The 19,548-nt window shown below is 44.5% G+C and overlaps 1 protein-coding gene across 3 annotated transcripts in view; it reads right to left on the reverse strand.

The window, feature by feature from the left end:
* The window catches only part of CHN1 (chimerin 1), a 103,031-nt gene that overhangs the window by 20,346 nt on the left and 63,137 nt on the right, over nt 1-19,548 (reverse strand). For 2 of the 3 annotated variants that reach the window (XM_037397167.1, XM_037397166.1), the window contains exon 7: nt 11,391-11,468. The exons of the other annotated variant lie outside the window; for it this stretch is intronic. In XM_037397167.1, the coding sequence (XP_037253064.1) occupies nt 11,391-11,468 (78 nt within the window). The remainder of the gene's footprint in view (nt 1-11,390; nt 11,469-19,548) is intronic. 3 annotated transcript variants of the gene reach the window in all.

Here is a 19,548-nt window from a genome sequence, read left to right on the forward strand (position 1 = left end):
GCAAGACACTGTGCTTTAATGCCTGCAGGACTAACAGAACTTTTCCAGGTGGAAAATAAAAGCTTCCTTTCAGTCACCATCTTTTGCCTTTGGTCAAAGGAACGTTCCCCTCAAACAACACTTATTTAAAATATTTCCCAAAATTCCTGTTGAGGAAAATTGAAACAAAAGTGACAGGTCAAAAGTTTGAGCAATAAATAATCTTTTTTTTTTTTTTCAGAATTCTTTTCAGTTTTTTAAGAGGGTTGGGGTTTTTTTGGGTTGGTTTTTTTTTTTTGGTGGGTTGGTTTGTTTGTTTCTTAGTATTTCTGATTGTACAGGAGGGGGGAATTTTGTCTTGTTCCTTGAAATGCTGGCATTTTAACTTCTTTCTTTAGGCAGAACAAGAACAAATTCTGACACATTCATATTTCTTGCTAAATAAAAAGAACAATACTATCCTGTGCCTCTCTGCTTGCTGATTTCAATGCATCAAATTCGCTGAACATGCCATTTGCTGAAGCATGTCTAATTCTTTCCCTGGGTGCTGGGGTCCTATCCTGCCCTCTCCAGAGGCACCTCCAGCGCTGATACTCACCAAACCTCAGCTGCTCAATCCCTAACTGGCTGTTGTTTCAGCGGTGAACATCCCTCCTGCTTAGTATCTTGCTCCGCATGTTTCCACCTCCTCCTGACTCTCCCTAGGAACTATTCTGCAGGGTCTGCCACATCCCCTATCTGCCATTCCAACCTTTTGCCTCCCTTCATTTTTATTTTTATTTTATTATGATGATTTTTTTTTAACGACCCCAGTTTCTCTTATGTTTCCAATAACTATTATTCATCTAGACACAAGAAAACCCCCAACCTTTCCACTACAGCCAGTTCTCCTGACGTTATCCTGGCTCTCAGCTCGCTCATCAGAGAAGTTTACATGACTCATCATCAACTTAAAAATGACAAGGACAGAATAGATTTTCCTCTTCCCTACCAACACTGCATGTATTGGTCACCCTTCACAAGGCCAAGACTGACTTTGCCCTTCAGGATCATTGTCTCAGCATCATTAGCATCATTCTCTCATCCCATGCATCCAGGCTTCATCCAAATACTGAAATGCCTTTCCGTATCATCAACTAAGAAATTAAGTGCTCCGTTAGAAGATTTATCCAGAGCTTGCTCAGCTTTACACTGCTGCATCCAAATTACTCTTTCTTACCCGTTATTCTGATTGCAAACTCAAAACAAACTACAAGGCGAGGAGAGGTTTTTCTATGTTCCATAATGCTCTACCTTGCTCCGCCCATTATTGGACATGCCATCGGGAGGTTAATATTGCCACAGAACTAGGAGGCTCAAAGGCCGTAACGTCTTTCCGTCCCCGGTGTACCAAACCCTGCAGGATCAGCTCTGAAGCCTCCTGTGGGGTTTCCAAGCGGTGCTGTCTTCTCCCAGAGCTCAGTGGTGCTGGAGCGTTAATCTTCCCACTACCACGGAGCGGAACTGGACGTCTAACCCTGTGCTGGTCTGAATACACACCATCTCTGGAAATTAAATCAGACACAGTAAGTGATGCCAGAAAATAGCAGAAAATTGGTCTTCTGAGGTCGGAACAGCCTCTAATCCTGTTTCATCCTGCAGAGTGGGGCCTGGCAGCATGCTAAAAAGAAACACGTTTGCATCCCTTTGCTAGTTCAAGAGCCAACACCTGCAAATACTGCATTTATTACATGACATTGTTTAATACAGCATTCTGATTTTTATATTTAATTCCCCATTCTAAAAATCTGCCAAGCGACCTGCTTGTTTTCAGAACTGCAGCAAGCTTTCCAGAAAAATTTCTAAAAACACACCCAGCAGAGTCCCAGAGATCCTGACTTAAATTACAAGGGGATTCTTTCCCCTTATAAAAAGAGCATCTGCCATATGCAGATTTTACTGTCTTATAAAATGTGAAAGAGCAGGATTGCCAACTGTGGCTTTATATCTCCCAATCCTTCCATTCTCACTCCCGCCCAAAACATCTTTTTCTCTCTCTTTCCATAAGGCTTCAACTGCGAGTGATTTTGTAAGAATGTGGAAAATGGGTGAGTGGGAGAGCAAGATAAACTGGCTTTAATCTCAGTTTGTAAAATTCCAGGGGGAATAATAAATTTAAAAGAAAAATCTAGGTGATCTTAAAGGAAAATATCTGCTTCAAAACCTAGATAAAATCTTAGGATTTTATCCTAAGGTAAAATCCTAAAAATTACTAAGCTGTCCTGCAAGTCTGAGGTAAGAGGAGAGCCTGATGTTGAGCTTACAACTAGACATTTCTATTTCGAACTCTCCTGCAACATCAGCAAGGTACAATAAACATTTAATTACTGTGACCTTACATAGGAGGACAGTTTTTTTGCTTAGGCTTGAAGGCATTTTCTTATCCACAGGGCAAAATAGCTTAACTCCTGAGGTTAATAAGTGTTATAGAATTTAATTTATTTTTGGTTTGCATTTAATTAAATTATTTCTTAGAAAAAGAGACAAAGTTTTAGGAGAAGCAAATAAAAAACAACCCGGAGGCTCTGACAACAGATTATACCACAAGCTGTGAAATTCTTCAAGCAGATCTCTCACCATTATTTCTCAGGCTCTATAAAGGTCACTGTTGAAGTTAGTTACCCATGTACCTTCAAACCACACTTATTTTTTACACTTTTGGTATTTTTTCCTAGGTAGTTGTTCAGCTAGCCTTGATTGCTATCTGAAAACCAAGAATGAGACAGCAGATAATTAGTATTCTTAACTGGGAGCTTACAACATATCCCTTGTCAAGGCAGGGAGGAAGGGAATGAGGAAATACCAGCAAAGTGCTGTGCAAACGCAGTATGAGAGAACACGATGATCAGAAGAGCTTTAGCAAAGCTGCTGCTGGGAAGAAAGCAGGGCTGGATCTGACAAACTATGGTTATGCAAAATCAACACCAAACACAGAAAACTGAAGTCTTTGTGACAGTATATAAAATACCCTTCCTTTGTTGAGAGGCTGCTGCCGTGCTCCTTCTGAATGCCCGCTCCATCAGGACCCTGCTGCACACAGAGTACCTCTTCCACAGCCCTCCCCACTGAACTGCCGGTGAGAATAACAGGTTTTGGAAAATCCAGGCATTACTCTCTGTGTTGGGATGAAATGCATCAACTTGAAAAAGGATGAAAAACAACATTGTTGACCTACCCTCTCGGGCTCCCAGAGTCCTACACTCTGAGTAAAAGCTGTGTTGGCACTCGGAGAGGAGACCAAGCTGACCAAGGACTGAATAAATGGCAAACACCCAAGCATTTGTCCCACACGATGCTCTGAAGGTACAGTTCTGCTGGCTACACTGTCTTTCAGACCAATTTCCAAGGACGATGGGACACTGCTGATGAAGGCTGTCAGCTCAGTGGTCCTAGCTGATGTGCAATTTCATCAACTGAATTCTGCCTATTGGGACTCCACCAAGCTTTCAATTGGATATGGGAGGCATCATAAGTCCCAATTAAAACAATGAACTCAGCCTGTATTATTAATGTCTGTCTTCCCTGTCGCAGCTGATTTTTATCAGTCACTGAACGTACCCGTGTTTGCACCCAACAGGCATGCCCTTTTCATCCATTCCTGGCCCGGGCACAGATTGCCTAGCTGTGCAAGGTACAAGAGAGATATCAGCGAGAAGGTCAATCGACTCAACTATTTGTTCGGGCAATGCTTCAATTTAATCCTTGCATATATTACGAAGATTAGACAGCGCCTCTAAAACAAGGGTCTCCAGCGCTCCCAGTATGCCAGCACATGATACTCCTCCTGTGAGGCAAATATTGCTGCTGCTGAGTAATCTGAGAAGTGAAAAGACTGCCATGACAACCCACACAGCAGATCTATATCTGCACGATAATTGCTTTCATCCAAAGATGTAACAGAAATGAAAGTAACTGAGACCATTGGAACATACCTTCTCCAAAACCAGAGCTGATTTTGCCTGGAGCAGAGGGGTATTAACTGTGGGGACCCAGCCCGGGATCGTGCAGCCACTCTGCCCAGCAGTGCTGGAGAGGAGAGATGCTGGCTGAACGCTGCAGCATTCAGAGTGTGGAGTATGAACAGCATCGTTATCGCCAGCGGGTACACCAACACGCACGTTGAGTGGGCAAACCTCCCTCCAGGTCCTCACCCACTTGGAGCCTGAAGCACTGACATGTCTTGTTTATTCTCTGGTTTGCACTGATCATGTCAGCAGAGATGGGAACAACTGGAAACTGTGGTTAGGTCATGCTCTATAAGAGCCAAAGCGAAAAACTGGAAAATAGCATGTTGGTGTCTTTTTCTGCTTGAAAATTCAATGAAAATGGCCACCCTTCTTTCAGGATGGAATAGTAGATTCTCTTTAAATTGGTATCTGGAAACTGGAACATAGCTCATTTTATTCCAAGCCCAAGTTAGATACCTGTGTCTATGCAAAAAATTGTGGAACTAGAGGTGAAACTTGAATAAAATCCTTAGAATTAAAACTGTATATATATGCATACCATATACACTATATGTAATGATGTAAATAGAATACAAAACCCTAAGAGATTACTAAAGAAATGTTTTTGCAGTGATGCTAAGGCTAATTTGGAGGAAGAGTTGTTGATGATGAGAGAGCATGCACTATGTGCTTCTTGAGGCAAGCTCCCAGTCCTCCCCAGCAGAGCACTTCACCACAGACATGAACTGGTCTGCTCCTGGGGCTGTGCCCATGGACAACTCACAGGATCCACATCTGTGGATTAATAAAACTACTAGTGTGGTGGGAAGGAATTACAGCTTAAATAAATGAAGGATTTAGGAAAAAAAAAAAAAAAAAAAAAGTTGCTTGTTTGGTTGGTTTTGTTTTCAACAGAGGCAAAACTTGAATGCAGGGACTAGCACTAAGAAACCAGAAAGGGTTAAATAATATTGTGCTATTTGGAATCTGCTTTGGCAGAGCCCTGGCTTTCCCAAAAAAGTAAAAGCTACATTAAATAAATACCTTAGGAGACTAAAATCCATCAACACCTAAAAGCGTTTCTGGCTATAACTGTTTCTTATAATACATTATGAGTTTCAGAAGCAACAACATCGAGCTGATGAGGTCTTCTCAGAAGTTTTGTCTAAGTTTTTCCTCCAGTTTTGTTCTCCAGCTATTCTCCCTGCCTTTGAACAGTTTTTTCCCTCAAGTACTAGGATTCCAGAAGAAACATCAAATTTCCTGAGGTTTTCTTATCTGTGAAAACGTGCAGAGACTCTCTCCAGGGACTGTGCTAGAGGTACCCAGCTCTTTCTGAATATTCATTTGAGTGCAGTGACTCACTTAAAGATGTTTTGAAAATATGTTCAGTGCCAGGTCCATACCTAACAAAAAAGAAAAATACAAAAAAATCAGCATCCTCTTCTCAGTGGAGCTAGACCAGTTTACCCTAAATCGGCTTCTGCCCCAGTTTTCAGAAGATCAGAAATAGAAATGAGTTCATGTTAGAAGTCACAGTAAAATGGCTCTGCTTAATATAGTAAGAGTTTGTTATGGTTTCTGGTCTTTTCTTCTTCTGCAGCATTTCTTCTGCACTTTCCATCTCCCCGTTTCTCAGTGTTTAGGCATGGCTTTGCTGAGCAGCTTGTTAGAATAGTAAGATTTGGCATGGAAGTGATTTGCTATGACTTTTTACACTAGCAAAGCACCTAGCACAGATGCAATTACACCAGTGAAATCTGGGCCAGGGCCAGGTTAGCTTACTTGTTTCAAAGCAGCAGTACAGATTTTGCCGGCAGAGTAACCCTTGTTAAAATCAGCAGTCTCTCCATTAAAGTGATGCTTGAGCCTGTCTGTAACAGCAAAGCCTTTCCAGTAGAGACTGGTCCTCACTTGAGACCTCACTTTTTGCACACATTGAAAGCTATATTCTACCCCCAGTTACTTCTGTCCCTGCTCCGGAACTCCCCACCCAGCCTTTCAAATGGGTCACCCTCAAAGGGAAAGCCAGGACGCTGCTTCAGTCGAGGAGGGAGATGAGGAATCTCAACAAACAAGACTCATCAGCATCTCTGCTGACTCTGCTTAACCATGGAAAAACATCTCTCCTCTCTGGCAGAAATGTTGGCTTGAAAGGGAATTACGTTCTGAATGTTCACAGATTCACCAAGCAGCCTTGCAACTGTTACTTATTACAATTAATTGACTATGCCGTCTCAGGCATTAGTAAGATAGTGACTAAGAAACAGCACGACAATAGCAAATACTACACAGCAAGATGGTGAAAACAAAAATAGTCTTCTGGAGACATATCTATTTTGTGAAGAGCAAGTGAGAAATGAGACAATATCCTTGGGAAAATGATGCACAGAAACACAGATTTCAGTCCAGCTCTGATAGGCACAGACACCTTCTTGCTTCAGTGAAGCACCACAGCACTAATCTAGGCAGAAGAGTGGTTTTATGCCTCGGACTATTGCAGTTACAAAACACCTGCAGAGCATTCCGCTGGCTCAAGGCATCAGGAGCCAGAGGTGTCTGAAGGAATACCTATAACCAGCCAAGGGAACTAAACATTCCCCCCAGGGCCCATGAGTCACAAAAGCTGGAGGGGAGCGAAGACCTTTGAGGTGTTTTTCCAGGCTTATTTTAAATTTGCCAAGTGATGAGGAGGTTATTGCACTGACTAACATGTTTCACTACCCAGGAGATTTCTTGCTGTTAATCTCAGATTTTCCCTTTCCTCCTCCTTTTAAGATAACATCCCATAACTCCCAGCTAACACTCCTCTTCCATGACTGCCCTCCTTGCCACTAACACTTTTCAAGCATAGTTCTAATGGCTTTTCCATCCCCACACAACAGCAGGCAAAGGAGTGAGTGCCCAAAGCACAGCACCAGGTGGGGAGGAGGTGCAGATGATGTTCCATGTCAGCTGGGGATGGACTCAGGGCAGAAGGTACCTCATTAGGTGTATCTTTTTTTTTTTTTTTTTTTTTTTTTTTTTAAGAGCAATCTATGGAATGTAAGGGGTGAGACAGAGAGATGAAGAGATGCAGAAAGGGAAAGTCCAGAAGACTGAGCCAGGGGCATCCTGTATATTCAGTACCCTAATAAAAACTGCCTCACCAGAGAGAGACGATGGGGTAACCTTAAACCCAACTTGGATTCCCCTGCTGTGCAAGTCCTTTGGCCTAAAGCCCACCTCACACGTCCCAACCCAAAGCTCCCCCTGCCCCGTCTTTCTCTCCATAACCCGGAACGTTTCAATTCACAGGCACCTTGACACAGGCCACTCTCCCCCTCAAATGTGAGGTTCCTGCTGTTGCCTGAAGCTCCTCCTTCACCTGCCTGCCCAGGAGATGCTTCCTCCCCTTAAAATTATTGAATGGATCAGGTATCAGCAAGGTAGGACATCATATTTTAAGTTATAACCTGTCACAGTTACTGCATTTTGGGGACCAGATAAGCAAATGGGATATTTATAAGGGCCAGAAAAAAAGCATTCTTATTGGTAGAGTCCACCTGGAGAATACATTTATGGGAACGATTATGTATAAATCTACTCTGTCTGCTTCTATGAAATGTTACAGAACTTTCCCCTATGATAAAGCTTCTTTTTGTAAAAAAATAAAACCAATAGCTTCAGCTACACTCCTTGTCAGCACTTCAGAGCACCCCACAGATCTCTCACAGCTTCCAAATAGAAGATGCTATTGTTCATCTACACTGGGTGGAAGAATGAACTTGATATCCACCAAGCACATGTGTCCCTACAGATACGTGTGTACCCGGGAGCATGGGGAGATTTATTCCCCCAAATGGGTAAGAAACTAAAAGAGAGGAAAAGCATTTCTGTGAAGAAAGGTAGGACTAAAATTTTGAGGATGCTGAAGTGAATACCCTGATTTGGACTGATGATTCATTTTACAAGAGACGTCATTCAGTGTGCTGGATTTCAGAAAAGCAGAGTATACGGAGGGAAAGGAAAAGAAATCAAATATGCAAATAGACAGATCCAATCAAGTCCCACTCTCGCTCCTAGCTCACCTTCAAATCCCATTAGTCAATTAGAGCCAAATAAAATGGTGCCAAACAATGCAGATCTCTTTTAGCTGATACGTTTGAATTAATAAAAAATTAATCTTTTATATAGATTTATAGTCAACACAGAAATATTAGTTGAAAACTTTTTCTAAATTAGAAAAAGCCCAAATACACTTAAAAAAATAAAGTATTTTTAATACCTAGCTTTCACCCTGAGGAACATGCATTAAAAACTCAGTCTGATCCGACATTTATAAATCATCATCCCTTTCTTTGCTTGTGAAGATTAATTTAAGAGAATTCAGCCACTCTGTATTTGCACTTGAGATGTGCTCACAAGAGACCAGACCTCCCCCGTTATGGACCCATAGAACATTATGGGCCAGCTCTGCCTGCAGAGCTCCCCATCACCCCAGCTAGCCAGCCTTCTCATGTCAGGCAGGAGACAACTCACATTCCAGCAGATTTAAGTAAGATTAAAACCTTTCAAAACCCAGCCGTGTCAGCACTCCTAGCAGAACTGTCTTTACGCTCTTCTTTCAAATAACCCTCAGAACAAAACACAGGTTAACACATTTATTCAGGAAACCTCTTGACGATTTCAGAGTTAAAAGCAGCGTTGGTGTTCACCCCATCCCTAGGCACCTGCGCTCCTGTGAGGACCACCGCTACACTGCTCCTCTGCCCTGTGTTCCTCTACCTGAGCTTTGCTGGAGGCAACAGTCAGAGGGTTCAAACTCCATCTGCATCCTCACCCACCCATCCCGCAGGGCCAGGAGGTGCAGGGCCAGATGGAGAATTGATGTCTCCCAACCTGTGGCCAAGCCTCTCAGGCATCTGCTAACCCCAGCCTGCCTCTGGAGCGGCTGCTGTTGTCTCTTCCCTTCTCCAAGACAACGGTGCTAGTTGCTGTGCATTAATGATTCTCCACTTCTCCTCCCTCTGCTGGGATGTTACAGCATTTCCAGTATAAAAGGATTTCTGAAACCCCTTCACTTCTACGACTAGCGATGTGACTGATCAAAGGGTTAGGGCCCCTGTCTGTTGCCTCATGCCTGCATAACGAAGACAAGATTAGCTGCAGAAGTACAAAGCAGTGTGTGTCCTTTTTGCTGGTGGAGCCTCTGGGGCCAGCAGTCACTGTTGGTTGGCTGAACCATATAAATTTATTTCATTTCTGGGCTGTTTTTTCTCGTTTTGTTTCAAAAGCCTAGGTTCAAGACTCTGGGCCTGACATTTCCTTCCTTCCCACACGGGTGGCACATTTGCTGCTTGGCAGGCAACCTAGGAGACTTTTGCAGTCATTTTAAATGATGACGTTTATACATCTGACAAGAAAAATTTGACAGATGCAAGGAATGATAAAGGAGAGAAGTGCACAAGCTAACGATGCCCAATCATTTCAGATCCAATACACAATAATTACAAAAGGCTTATGGTTATTTTTTTTACAAATGGGACAGTGGCCACATTTAGAGCTCATCAACGCCAGCAGCATTCCTTCAGCGGGTAGGCTGGTTGCTGCACACCCTGTAAGGGGTAAGGGGTTTGTTCCCTTCTTTTTTGTAGCAAAAATAATCTGTATAAGGTGACTCCCTTTCACTGACTTGAGAAAAGCATTACTTCTCAAGGTAGATTCTTCTGGTAACTGCATGTATACAGGAACTACAGTACAACTGTTATAAAGAAAACAATCTGTGTGGAAAGTTTGTGCTGTAGCTATGACCTTGGATCAGACACACAGTTTGGTTTTGAAAAAAGACCGTTAAATTCACAGCTTCCAAACTTTCCAGAAACGGTTTCTGGAACAAAACCAAATAAACTAACCCAAACAAATGAAAATTAGATTATCAGATTATTTTCAAAACAGATGTGTCTCACGCGGTTAAAAGAAAGCAACTAAGGAATACAGATGTGCACAAAGTTAAATATGTATTATCCTACATACACTGTAATACATGAAAAAATTGGCATATGCAAGAATTCTCTTTGAACCCTAAGGAACAAATTAAAGTTGCAAGATATTTCAGATCTCTACGACACCTCAAGAGCCTGTGAAAAAATGCTCTGTTTAGCCGATAGCTGGTAGGACTGTTTTATGCCAAGCGCTCATATTAAACACTTTTTAATGTAACATTTTGTACATGATTTTCAAATTTGTGCTTTATTGAAGAACTCAAGTCAAACAAAACATCCTGACAATAGAAAGTTCCCAATTTTAGTGATTATCTGAACTCAAAAGCCAGAAGTTGGTTTAAATAAGATCCAGTGGACGACAGGTGAATATACATATCTGCATGCGTGTATCACATCACACATGCACACAAATGTGATGGAAATCAAAACTGAAAATAAGAGGCAATTAACAGATGCTTGTCACCACATGACTGTGTTATATTAACAATCTCCCCTTCTCCTAAAATAAATAAAAGCAAAATCTATATGGGGGAAAAGAACACGTATTAAAGATAAAATCTGGGCTTTGGGTACTATACGTGAAGTCTGTACCATCATCTACAGGAGTTCAGTATCACGTCAACTCACTTAGTCCTACAGATGATGACTGCCTATTATGCACTGCATTTGACTGCCAGAAGGTTAAATTACTAAATCCTTACTGGACACTTAGGACAGATACAGGCATAAAACATGCTTATGCTATACTGACATCTGTCTCTGTTACCAAACAGCATTGTTTATTTTAAATAATGAAACGAATAATTAGAAGCTATAGAGAAGTAAATTTTATTAAAACACCAGGTAGTTGCTAATGCCAGCAGCTCCAACAGCCCCACTGTATAAGCCATGCTGCTTTCAACACACTCGATTCATTAACACAGAAGAAAAGCCAGAAACGAAAGGAAATGCAGACCATCTGCTCCATCCAGATGCAGGAGAACATGCCTCTTACCTCCAAAGCTATTCATCAGCGACCAACTGAGATAAGATCAATTTAATCCTCTAACCACAGATCTAAAAGATTTTCCAGCATCATGTCATCATAAGTAAGACGGAACTACGTTCATTTGGATGGAAAGAAAACTTTGCCAGTTTTTCCCACCTTTAGCATCCCTCTCCTATAAAGCAACTCTGAATAAAAGAGAGAATCTTGATGCGGCAGATACTACTGGAACAAACACATGCACACATGCAGCCACCAACAAAATCCTTGTTCTTCTGCTGCTATGTTCTAAAGATGTCCAACTGCTTTAACTGGCAGTGAGATTTAGGCAAGCGTTTAAGTTCCCAGAAAGTCACAGCCTGCATATATATTCCCTCCTTGCACTACTGGACCATTCTGAAATAAAACCTCCAGCCCCCGTGCCTGCAAGAGAAAGGCAGCAGCACAATTTCTTACCTTGAAGTTATGAATCTTCTCGTATTTTGGAATGTGTTCATTTTCTTTCAGCGTTGCTCTTCTGACAAGCGATGTCAACTGTGAATAAGCAAAGAGTTTAAGAGGTTGCCAGATCGTCACAGGTGACTTCCGAGTACCCAGTTTCATCCCCAAGGCTGCTATCAACAGATCTTGCTGGCGGCTCTCCCGCTTGGCGCCGCGCACCGCCGCCCTGCTCGCTCTGTGCCCCGCGCAGGACTCCTTGGACGGCATGCTGGAGCTGACGGGGAGGAGGAGCAGCGGCCCCCCGGCCCGACCCGCGCCCTGCCTAGATCACACCCGCTTCCAGACACCCAGAAGGACCATTTCGGGCACTAAGCGGCCGGGGCGGCCGGCGCGGCCATGGCGGGGCACTGGCGCTCGGCGCGGCTGGCCCGGCGGGGCGGGCCGCCCTCGGTGCGGGGCGCGGGGGCTCGGGCCTGCCGGCGGGCGCGAACAGCAGCCAGCGGCGGGAGGGGGCAGCCCGCAGCCGCTCCCTCCATCGGCGGCCGGCGGCGGCGACCGGCGCCCTCTTCCCTCCCCTGCCCGCCTCGGGGGGCGAGGCTGCGCGGCGCGGGGCGAGGCGGCACCGCCCCCGGGGCGGGGGCCGGGCGGGGGCCGGGCGGGGGCCGGGCGGGGGCCGGGCGGGGGCCGGGCGGGGGCCGGGCGGGGGCCGGGCGGGGGCCGGGCGGGGGCGGCCGCGGCCAGCGCAGCCTCGGCGGGGCGGGCAGCGCGGCTGGGCCCGGGGGAGGCGGCCGCGGGAGGGCTGCGGGCGGGGGCGGCTCAGGCGCCGGCACGAAATGGCACCTCGGCGCCCTTCGGGGGTGCGGGGCGAGCCGGGGCATCCGCGGGTGGGCGCGGCGAGCGGCAGCCTCAGGGCCCGCGGCAGAAAGCGGCGCGCCCGGCCCCCCGCCCCGTCTGGCACGAGTCGGGCACCGGGGGGTACGGCTGGGAGCCGCTCGGGTCGGGCACCGGCGGGTACGGCAAGGCTGGGAGCAGTTAACGCGACTGAGTTGGTGCTCATCGCTCTGCCCTGAAGGTGACATTTTTCAATGCCTGTCGTGTAAAAGGGGGCTCGTCAAACTCACATCACGTAACAGCCTCTTCCAGTAGGGATGCGAACACACATGCCGCCCGCCGTTCGTTGCACCACCCCGACCTCAACACCGATCGCTGCGGTGCCTCTCTTTAGGAACTCACCAAGGTTAACAGAAGGTGAATGACCCATGGCCTCAAATAGGGCTGAAAGCCCCAGTTTGGATGGGTGCCAGCGACGACGAAGTGCACATAGGGCCATCTGGTCCTCACTAGCCACCCCCCAAACCAGGCGAAGCACTACGTCACACAACCATTACAGCCTTGAACCCACTGCCACAACAGGCTCCCAACTGCCGGGGCAGCCCATACCACATCCACCTGGATGGAGCCGTGCAGCGGGGCAGCCCCACTCTGGGAGGCTCTCCTTCAGCTGCACACTGACAGCCGGGAGGGGACACCACCACGGCCGCTCAACTCCTGCCCTTTTTGTTGCAGTGCTCTCCAGGCATCAGTGAACAGCCTTTGTCAGAGACAGCAAAATCAGACCTTTGCTCTGACTAGCTATGGCAGTGATTTACACCATGGGGCTGACCCCCAGCCTGACACCCAGGGTGCAAGAGGACCCTTCCTCCTGCCTGTGCTGCTAGCCACAGCGCAGCTCCCCCTTCCCTTGCCACAAGCTGCAACACCACAACTGCTCTCGCCTTCTGCAGCAAAGGTATTTTTATCTCTCATGACTCAGTAACAACCAAAGACAAGCACAGTTTGTCACACAGCCTTCTGGGTGGAATCAGTATGTGTTTTGCAGTGGATCCCAGCATTACGGTTTAGCTCAATCCTGCCGATGTAGCTGAGGGTAATGCTCTCCGTGAGCCTCTCCTCTGCTTGCATGGCCACCAGGATCTTCTTTACCAGTTTTAGAAATCTGCTGAGTTTCAGCATAGGGTCAGGTTGCAGAGATTAAGGATCAACATATATGTCTCACCAACCGCTAATCTGAAATGCAAGTTAATAGCTAATAACCGAAACACTGGCTAAAGATCACAGAGGATGAAGCTGTCAGGCTTTAGTGGCTCATCCAGGGGTCTTAGCTGGCTCAGTTCCCACTTTCAATACAAACAGGAGGCTGGCTGATCCATCCTATTGAGAAATAACTTTTCCAACGGCTACCTCAGTCTGCCTGTCTTGCTTTTAACCATTCATTTCTGCTGCAGGTGAATAAATGACCCTTGTGTTTTTCTGCACATCCTCCTAAGTGTAACACTGCACCACTACAGGAGTTGAAGAAAAATGAGGTGAGGGTAAGAGTGGCAAAATCTGACCACCTCATCTATGTGAAGTGTGAGAAAAAGTAGGGACTTGGGAGGAGGAAGTGGACAGGCCTTTGAGCTCATTCTCTCCTTTCTTTCTAGCTAAAGCCACTTCACGGTTTCATTCCCAAGAACTACATCAGGTAAAAGTCCTCATGGAACAAGGTGGACTTAAACCTGCCCCAGAGGAGTCACCCTCTCCCAACAGCTTTGAGTGACAATTGGCTCAGGAAACAAATTGTGGAGATCTGGAAACACGGTTTTGTTACAGCTTCCTTGGAAACCAAGATCCTTCTTATTAAAGGGAAAAAATAAATCGCCAAAACTTCATATTAGAAGATAAAATATTTGAACATTGAATCTGTTGGAAATAAATAACCCAGTGATTTTCAAGACTACATTTACTATCAGACTCAACCTTTATAATTTTGTATAATTCCACTTAAGAGGCAAGATAAAGCATTCTGACTTTTCCTTTCAATCGTTGGTAGAGCACCTATTTGGCTTTTGACTTACTTATCCCTTAATTGTTAGCTTCTCTTTTTCCTAATTCTGAAGAACTGATTTATTTTCAATGGCACTTTAGAGTCACATTAGTAGAAACTGATCTCTGGATCCCAGAAAATTAAATCTTAAAAATGCCAATGAAAAGGTAAGCCAAACTACCCAACAGGGAAAGGTCCTATCTCATCGCTGTAATTATGAAAAAGCATTATAATCTGTAAAGCAGTTATAAGATTATGAATTTTAATTCTAACGTTATTTTGTTACAGTAATCTCAGACCGCTTGTTGGTTTTACATAAATCAGCTTCCCATTGTTCAGTGTAAAGCATTTTCTGCTGTTTACAAATACAGGAAAACAGCAGGCTCACCTACACTTACAGCCCTTCACACATGCTATATGCACAATGGTTGTGCACACCAGAAACCTAGAGTGAAAGCAAGCCATAAGGCTAGCAACCGAAAAATTATGAAAAATAGATAACAAGTATCTATTTCTTAATATATTGCCCCAACATAAAGTAGTGTTGTAATTAAACCTCATACAACTGCATTCAGATGACATTCTACAATATAGATGCTCATTCTCCTGCCACTGCCTATTTGGTAATCTGGTGTTGCAAGCTAGTGCTCTTAACACAGCCCGTTTCTTTTCATTTGACAATCAATATGAAGAATGACATTTCTGTTGTACACACCTTCCTGACCACGGTGTGGGACATTGGGCAGGTCCAGATTGTTAGCTTACCAGCACGTGAGATAATGAAGTAAGAGAGAGCGAGCTGCTGTCCTTGGGTAGCCCTAGTCATGGCAGGGGTGAGCCAACATCCCTGAGAGCAAACAAAGTCACGGACCTGGGGGTTCAACTCAAATCCTGCAGGAAGCTGTTCTCTCCCGAGGATGGGCTCTCCTGCTCCAGGTGCTCTATGCTTTCTCTATTCCCAGCCTGAAAGCCTGCAGGTCCTGTGTGTCTTTTTACACCCTTGGCTGGCTCTTGATTCAATACCTGCCTTCCACCAGTGGCTCCGGCGCTCCTACCGGCCAGCAAAGTCTCCTCTCCGTAGCCCTTTCATTTTCCAACAGTTATCTTTATAACTTACTCTGTCTGAAGTCTGCCTGTGTTTTTATAACTTTAACGGGGACAATTATTAGATACTGTCTGCTACATACTGGATGAAAAAGAGGTAGAAATCTGGGGAGGAAGGTCAGAAGACCTTCCATTTTTCCAAGTATAATCTTGATTTTATTTTTTTATTAATTGTTTGTGACAGACATTTGCAATCATTGCACTTACAGGGAGCAATATGCTGCACAGACTCTACAAGGAAGGAAACTGCAGGGCTGTCTTTTTAAAATTTAGTTTAAGGATGTAATTTCACAGGATTGAGGTGAACTGAAAATGGAACAACTGGAAGTAACAGCTGAGCAACATCTGAGCAGAGCATGCAACCAGAGCATTCTCTCAGTCCTGTACATTTTAGTGACTTAAACACTAAAAAACCAAACCCAGCAACACAACAACCTTTAAACCAAGACATCTGTTTAGAGATTCTACATTGTATGTGGACTAAAGGGAGAGGGGAAAGGAATATAAAGACTGTAACCTGCTATTTCAAATGTTCTTCTTTGTCCTAAAACCTCAACCATGAAAGTGGCTCAGTCTAGGTCCTACTGGGACTCCGCTTTCCTTACTCCATCATGGAGTAGTCCTTCAGGGTGCAGGAGAAACAGCTGTTTTCTTAAGAACTATCTGTTCTCAGCATTAGCTGGATAATGTATGCGTATTTGCTGGTACTAATCTCACAATCAGTAAGTCTTATTATGAAGACTCCACAGAACTGATTTTAAAGTCATCCATGGCTTGCAGTAAATTCCATTTAGTCACTCTCTGGAAGACACATTACGTACGTTTCATCCAGTCAACATTGGACAAATTATCTTTCTAAAAAAGCAGATAAATGAATTCCCATTTGTTGAGTAATAAACTAAAACTACTCCAGAAAAAAACAGAAAAATTGAAGTCACGTTAAGCTCACAAGTCCTAAAATGCCCAGGTTTGACTTCATCAGACCTCCTGAAGCCCACATGCATTTCCAATACAACGGAGTGTTTAGTTTCATGACCACCTGGCTCCTCTCTCAAACACAGTATCGTGTTTTCTTCGGTCTCAGGAATGCATGTGTAGTACACTGCAGGTTTTTCATTCTCATATGGTATTTTCATGTTGTTATGGCTAAATATGCCATTATTGTTTCAGACTTTATATATAAAACGATCCCTTCCCTCTAAGGAATGTATTTTAATAATAATATTAACCAACAGTTATATTGCATGCATTTTTCTAAAAATCAAAGATGATGGCCCACTGTAACTATCTCAAGAAACAAGATATTTGGTTTGTTATGCAGTTAGCTGCTGTATATTTTGTTGTGTTCTGTTTCACTGTATAGCTAACATAGCCAAATGTGTATGCTTAGAAAACCCTTCCTTGCCTGAACACTTTATAAGCATATTTTATGGGCTCAGTACACAATTTTCAAAAGCTAATCAGTCAGATTGTGAAACTGAGCCCAATTTCCTCAACGCTGTTCCTGGTGGAGGCTTGTTCCATGCTAAATATAATTTTCCCAGTCGTATCTTTCACAAAATTGTTCCAGAGGGGGAAGGGGAGCCCAAAGTTTTACTTTTTATTTAAAAGTGGTGAAAAGCTGTTTTCATTTTCTTCACTTGCAGAAATGCTAATGCCAGGCATAGCCTCTGCCCACGGATACATGGTGTGAGTGGAGGGTAGGAATGCTATTAAAAGTTCAACCTGAAAGCTGACATCTCAGAAGCTGGATGGGGAGGAGGGGAAGGACTATCATGCAGTCTCAGCCACCAGAGCAAGACTTCTCTGGCTGCCATTCCAACACAGCCACACTTAACGGGCACACAGACAGCAGTGCCCAAAGTATACTGGGATCCTCAGCCAACAACACACAACTCTGCTTTGAGTCCTCAGTTTCCTACAGGGGAGTTGGGGTTTAAGACGTGGTTGAATGATGAAAACTTACTGCTGAGAAAGTTCTGGGTTTTATAACAAAACTTTCCAAATGGGCTGAGTTCTAATTAAATCAAATCACCTCCCCCAGTGAAATACTTGTGGAAAAATCTAAAGAAATGGCTATTTAAATTTTTAAATTTTTATTTCTGATAAAAGTGTATGCCATTTCCACAGCAAGTAATGAACATTTTTATATCTAGAATTTTAGAAGGTTTTTTAAAATGTTTTAATTAAAACTTTAATTAAACAAATTCAGCCAAAGTGTTGGCTTGGTTTCAAGTACGATTGTTAAATTTAAAAAATAATAATCTAAACCAAAGTTTATATTATGGAAAAAATATTGCCCAATATTGCTGCTAGAAATTACTGCACAAAAAGAGAGTTTATTTGGTACTGTATTGTGCAATACAATTAGAGTCCATTAGCATTATTTGGGAAGATTTCATGTTTGCACTGATGTGCTTACCTGAAGTACCCAGGTTTTCACACCAAGGGAGCATACTCACAAAAAAGCAGAGACACCTTAGGGGAAGCCAACAGAAAAGCTGTTTATCTGTAGCTTTACTCATATAACCTACCGTCACTGCAGCTGATTTGGATCTAGGTCAGCCAGCGTATTTTGTTCCTAGTGGCATGATGGGTTGCAGATTTGCTCCCGGCAGTTACCGACGTGGGCCTTTGGAAATGACAATTTGAAACCACACACTGGCAAAAAACATCCACTGTGACTATTGCTCTCTTTCAATAGCTGACGAGACAAAAACAATCAGCATTTGCTGTTTTGGATAGCGGCACAAAACCAGGGCACTTTTCTAGTGGCAAACACAACACATTTCTTTCCTTCTGGAGGGCACTATTTTGGTATATAGCCATGGATCTAGCCATGGCAAAAATAAAATAAAAATTTCACAGTACCTCCAGTAACAAGTTCAGCTTATGGTGTGGTTCTGGAGGACTTTGCTAACATCCAGTGACTTAGCTTTTAGCGAGGTCAGCAGCTGGCCTGCTGTGCCCGCTGAAGAAGGGGGCTCATTCTGGGGATGCCTGCACACTCCATAGGTACAAATGCCACTACAGGGGTGTATGTGGGCACTTGTGAATGCACGGAGGCAGGGATGTGGAGGTTGCAATCAGCAATGGTGCTAAGCTGGGTGTTACAAGCAATGGCTATGACTTCATTTGTACTGTGTAAATAATAATATGCTTCATCACAGGGTTATGTTCTGGGCGAGACAGCACAGTCCTGTACCGCTCCCAGGGCACCGGCCTTGTCTTCCTCTGTTCCTGAGCCAGTCAGCACCCCAGGGCTCTTCCCTACAGACACCCATGAAGAGCATCCCCACAGGCCCAGCTGCCTCTGTTACAATAACCCACTGCTCCAGCCCTTTCCTTAAAGACAGGGTCTACCACCTTGCTCACAAGGGGCAAGATATGACTGCTTGACAAAAGCAGAGCTGCTGCCAAGCTGTGTGATGCTGAGGCAGGATATGCCAATCAAACACCATGAAAATAGCTACCCAGGAAGCTAAGAAACAAGGTCTTTTCACTCCTGAGTCTGTGGTGAGGAAAGCAGTTCCCCATGACCATGAGTTCAAGCTGGTGTATCAGCCTCAGCAATTCTCTCTGCTGCTTTGCAGCAGCTCGTTACCACAACCCCATTCTCTCTTTGGGAAAACAAGCTGCATTAAAAAGGGGCCAGCTCCAGCCAAACTTGTTAAGTACAGGAGGGGACTGAGAGCTGGCAGAGCACAGAAGATATGCCTCCCCACCTCAGAGGGCTGGCAGCCTCACTGTTCCCCAGGCAAAGCAGGCAGGACAGTTCATGAGCAAGGAGAGAAGCATTACAAAACACCAAAATTTGCCTCCAGTAAATCCTTCAGACAAAGCCTATCCTTTACAGTTCTGCTTTCAGTTCTTTCCATCCACCCTTCCATCCTTCATAGCTTTGGTTTCAGTCCACCCTATCTTCCTCTCCTCCTGCCAGGAGCCTGGGCCATGGAGGTGGTAAGCTAAGCAGCCAGTTAAAGCAGCCGCCTGTGCCAGGCGCCCCTCTCCCCGGGAAAGGCAGAAGCAGAGAGACTGCAAGGACTACTCACGTAGTTTAAGTCAACTGTTACACTGTCACACATTGCTAAATTGGGGCTAGAGAGGTCTGTCGTGAAGCTATGAGACCTACGGAAGGATGAGTTGATGGAGCAAGGAGCTCTGCCTAAGGAAGCAACCCTCAGAGGCTGCTCCTCAACAGCT

Source organism: Falco rusticolus, chromosome 8 (genome assembly GCF_015220075.1).
Source record: "Falco rusticolus isolate bFalRus1 chromosome 8, bFalRus1.pri, whole genome shotgun sequence".
Classification (NCBI taxonomy): domain Eukaryota; kingdom Metazoa; phylum Chordata; class Aves; order Falconiformes; family Falconidae; genus Falco; species Falco rusticolus.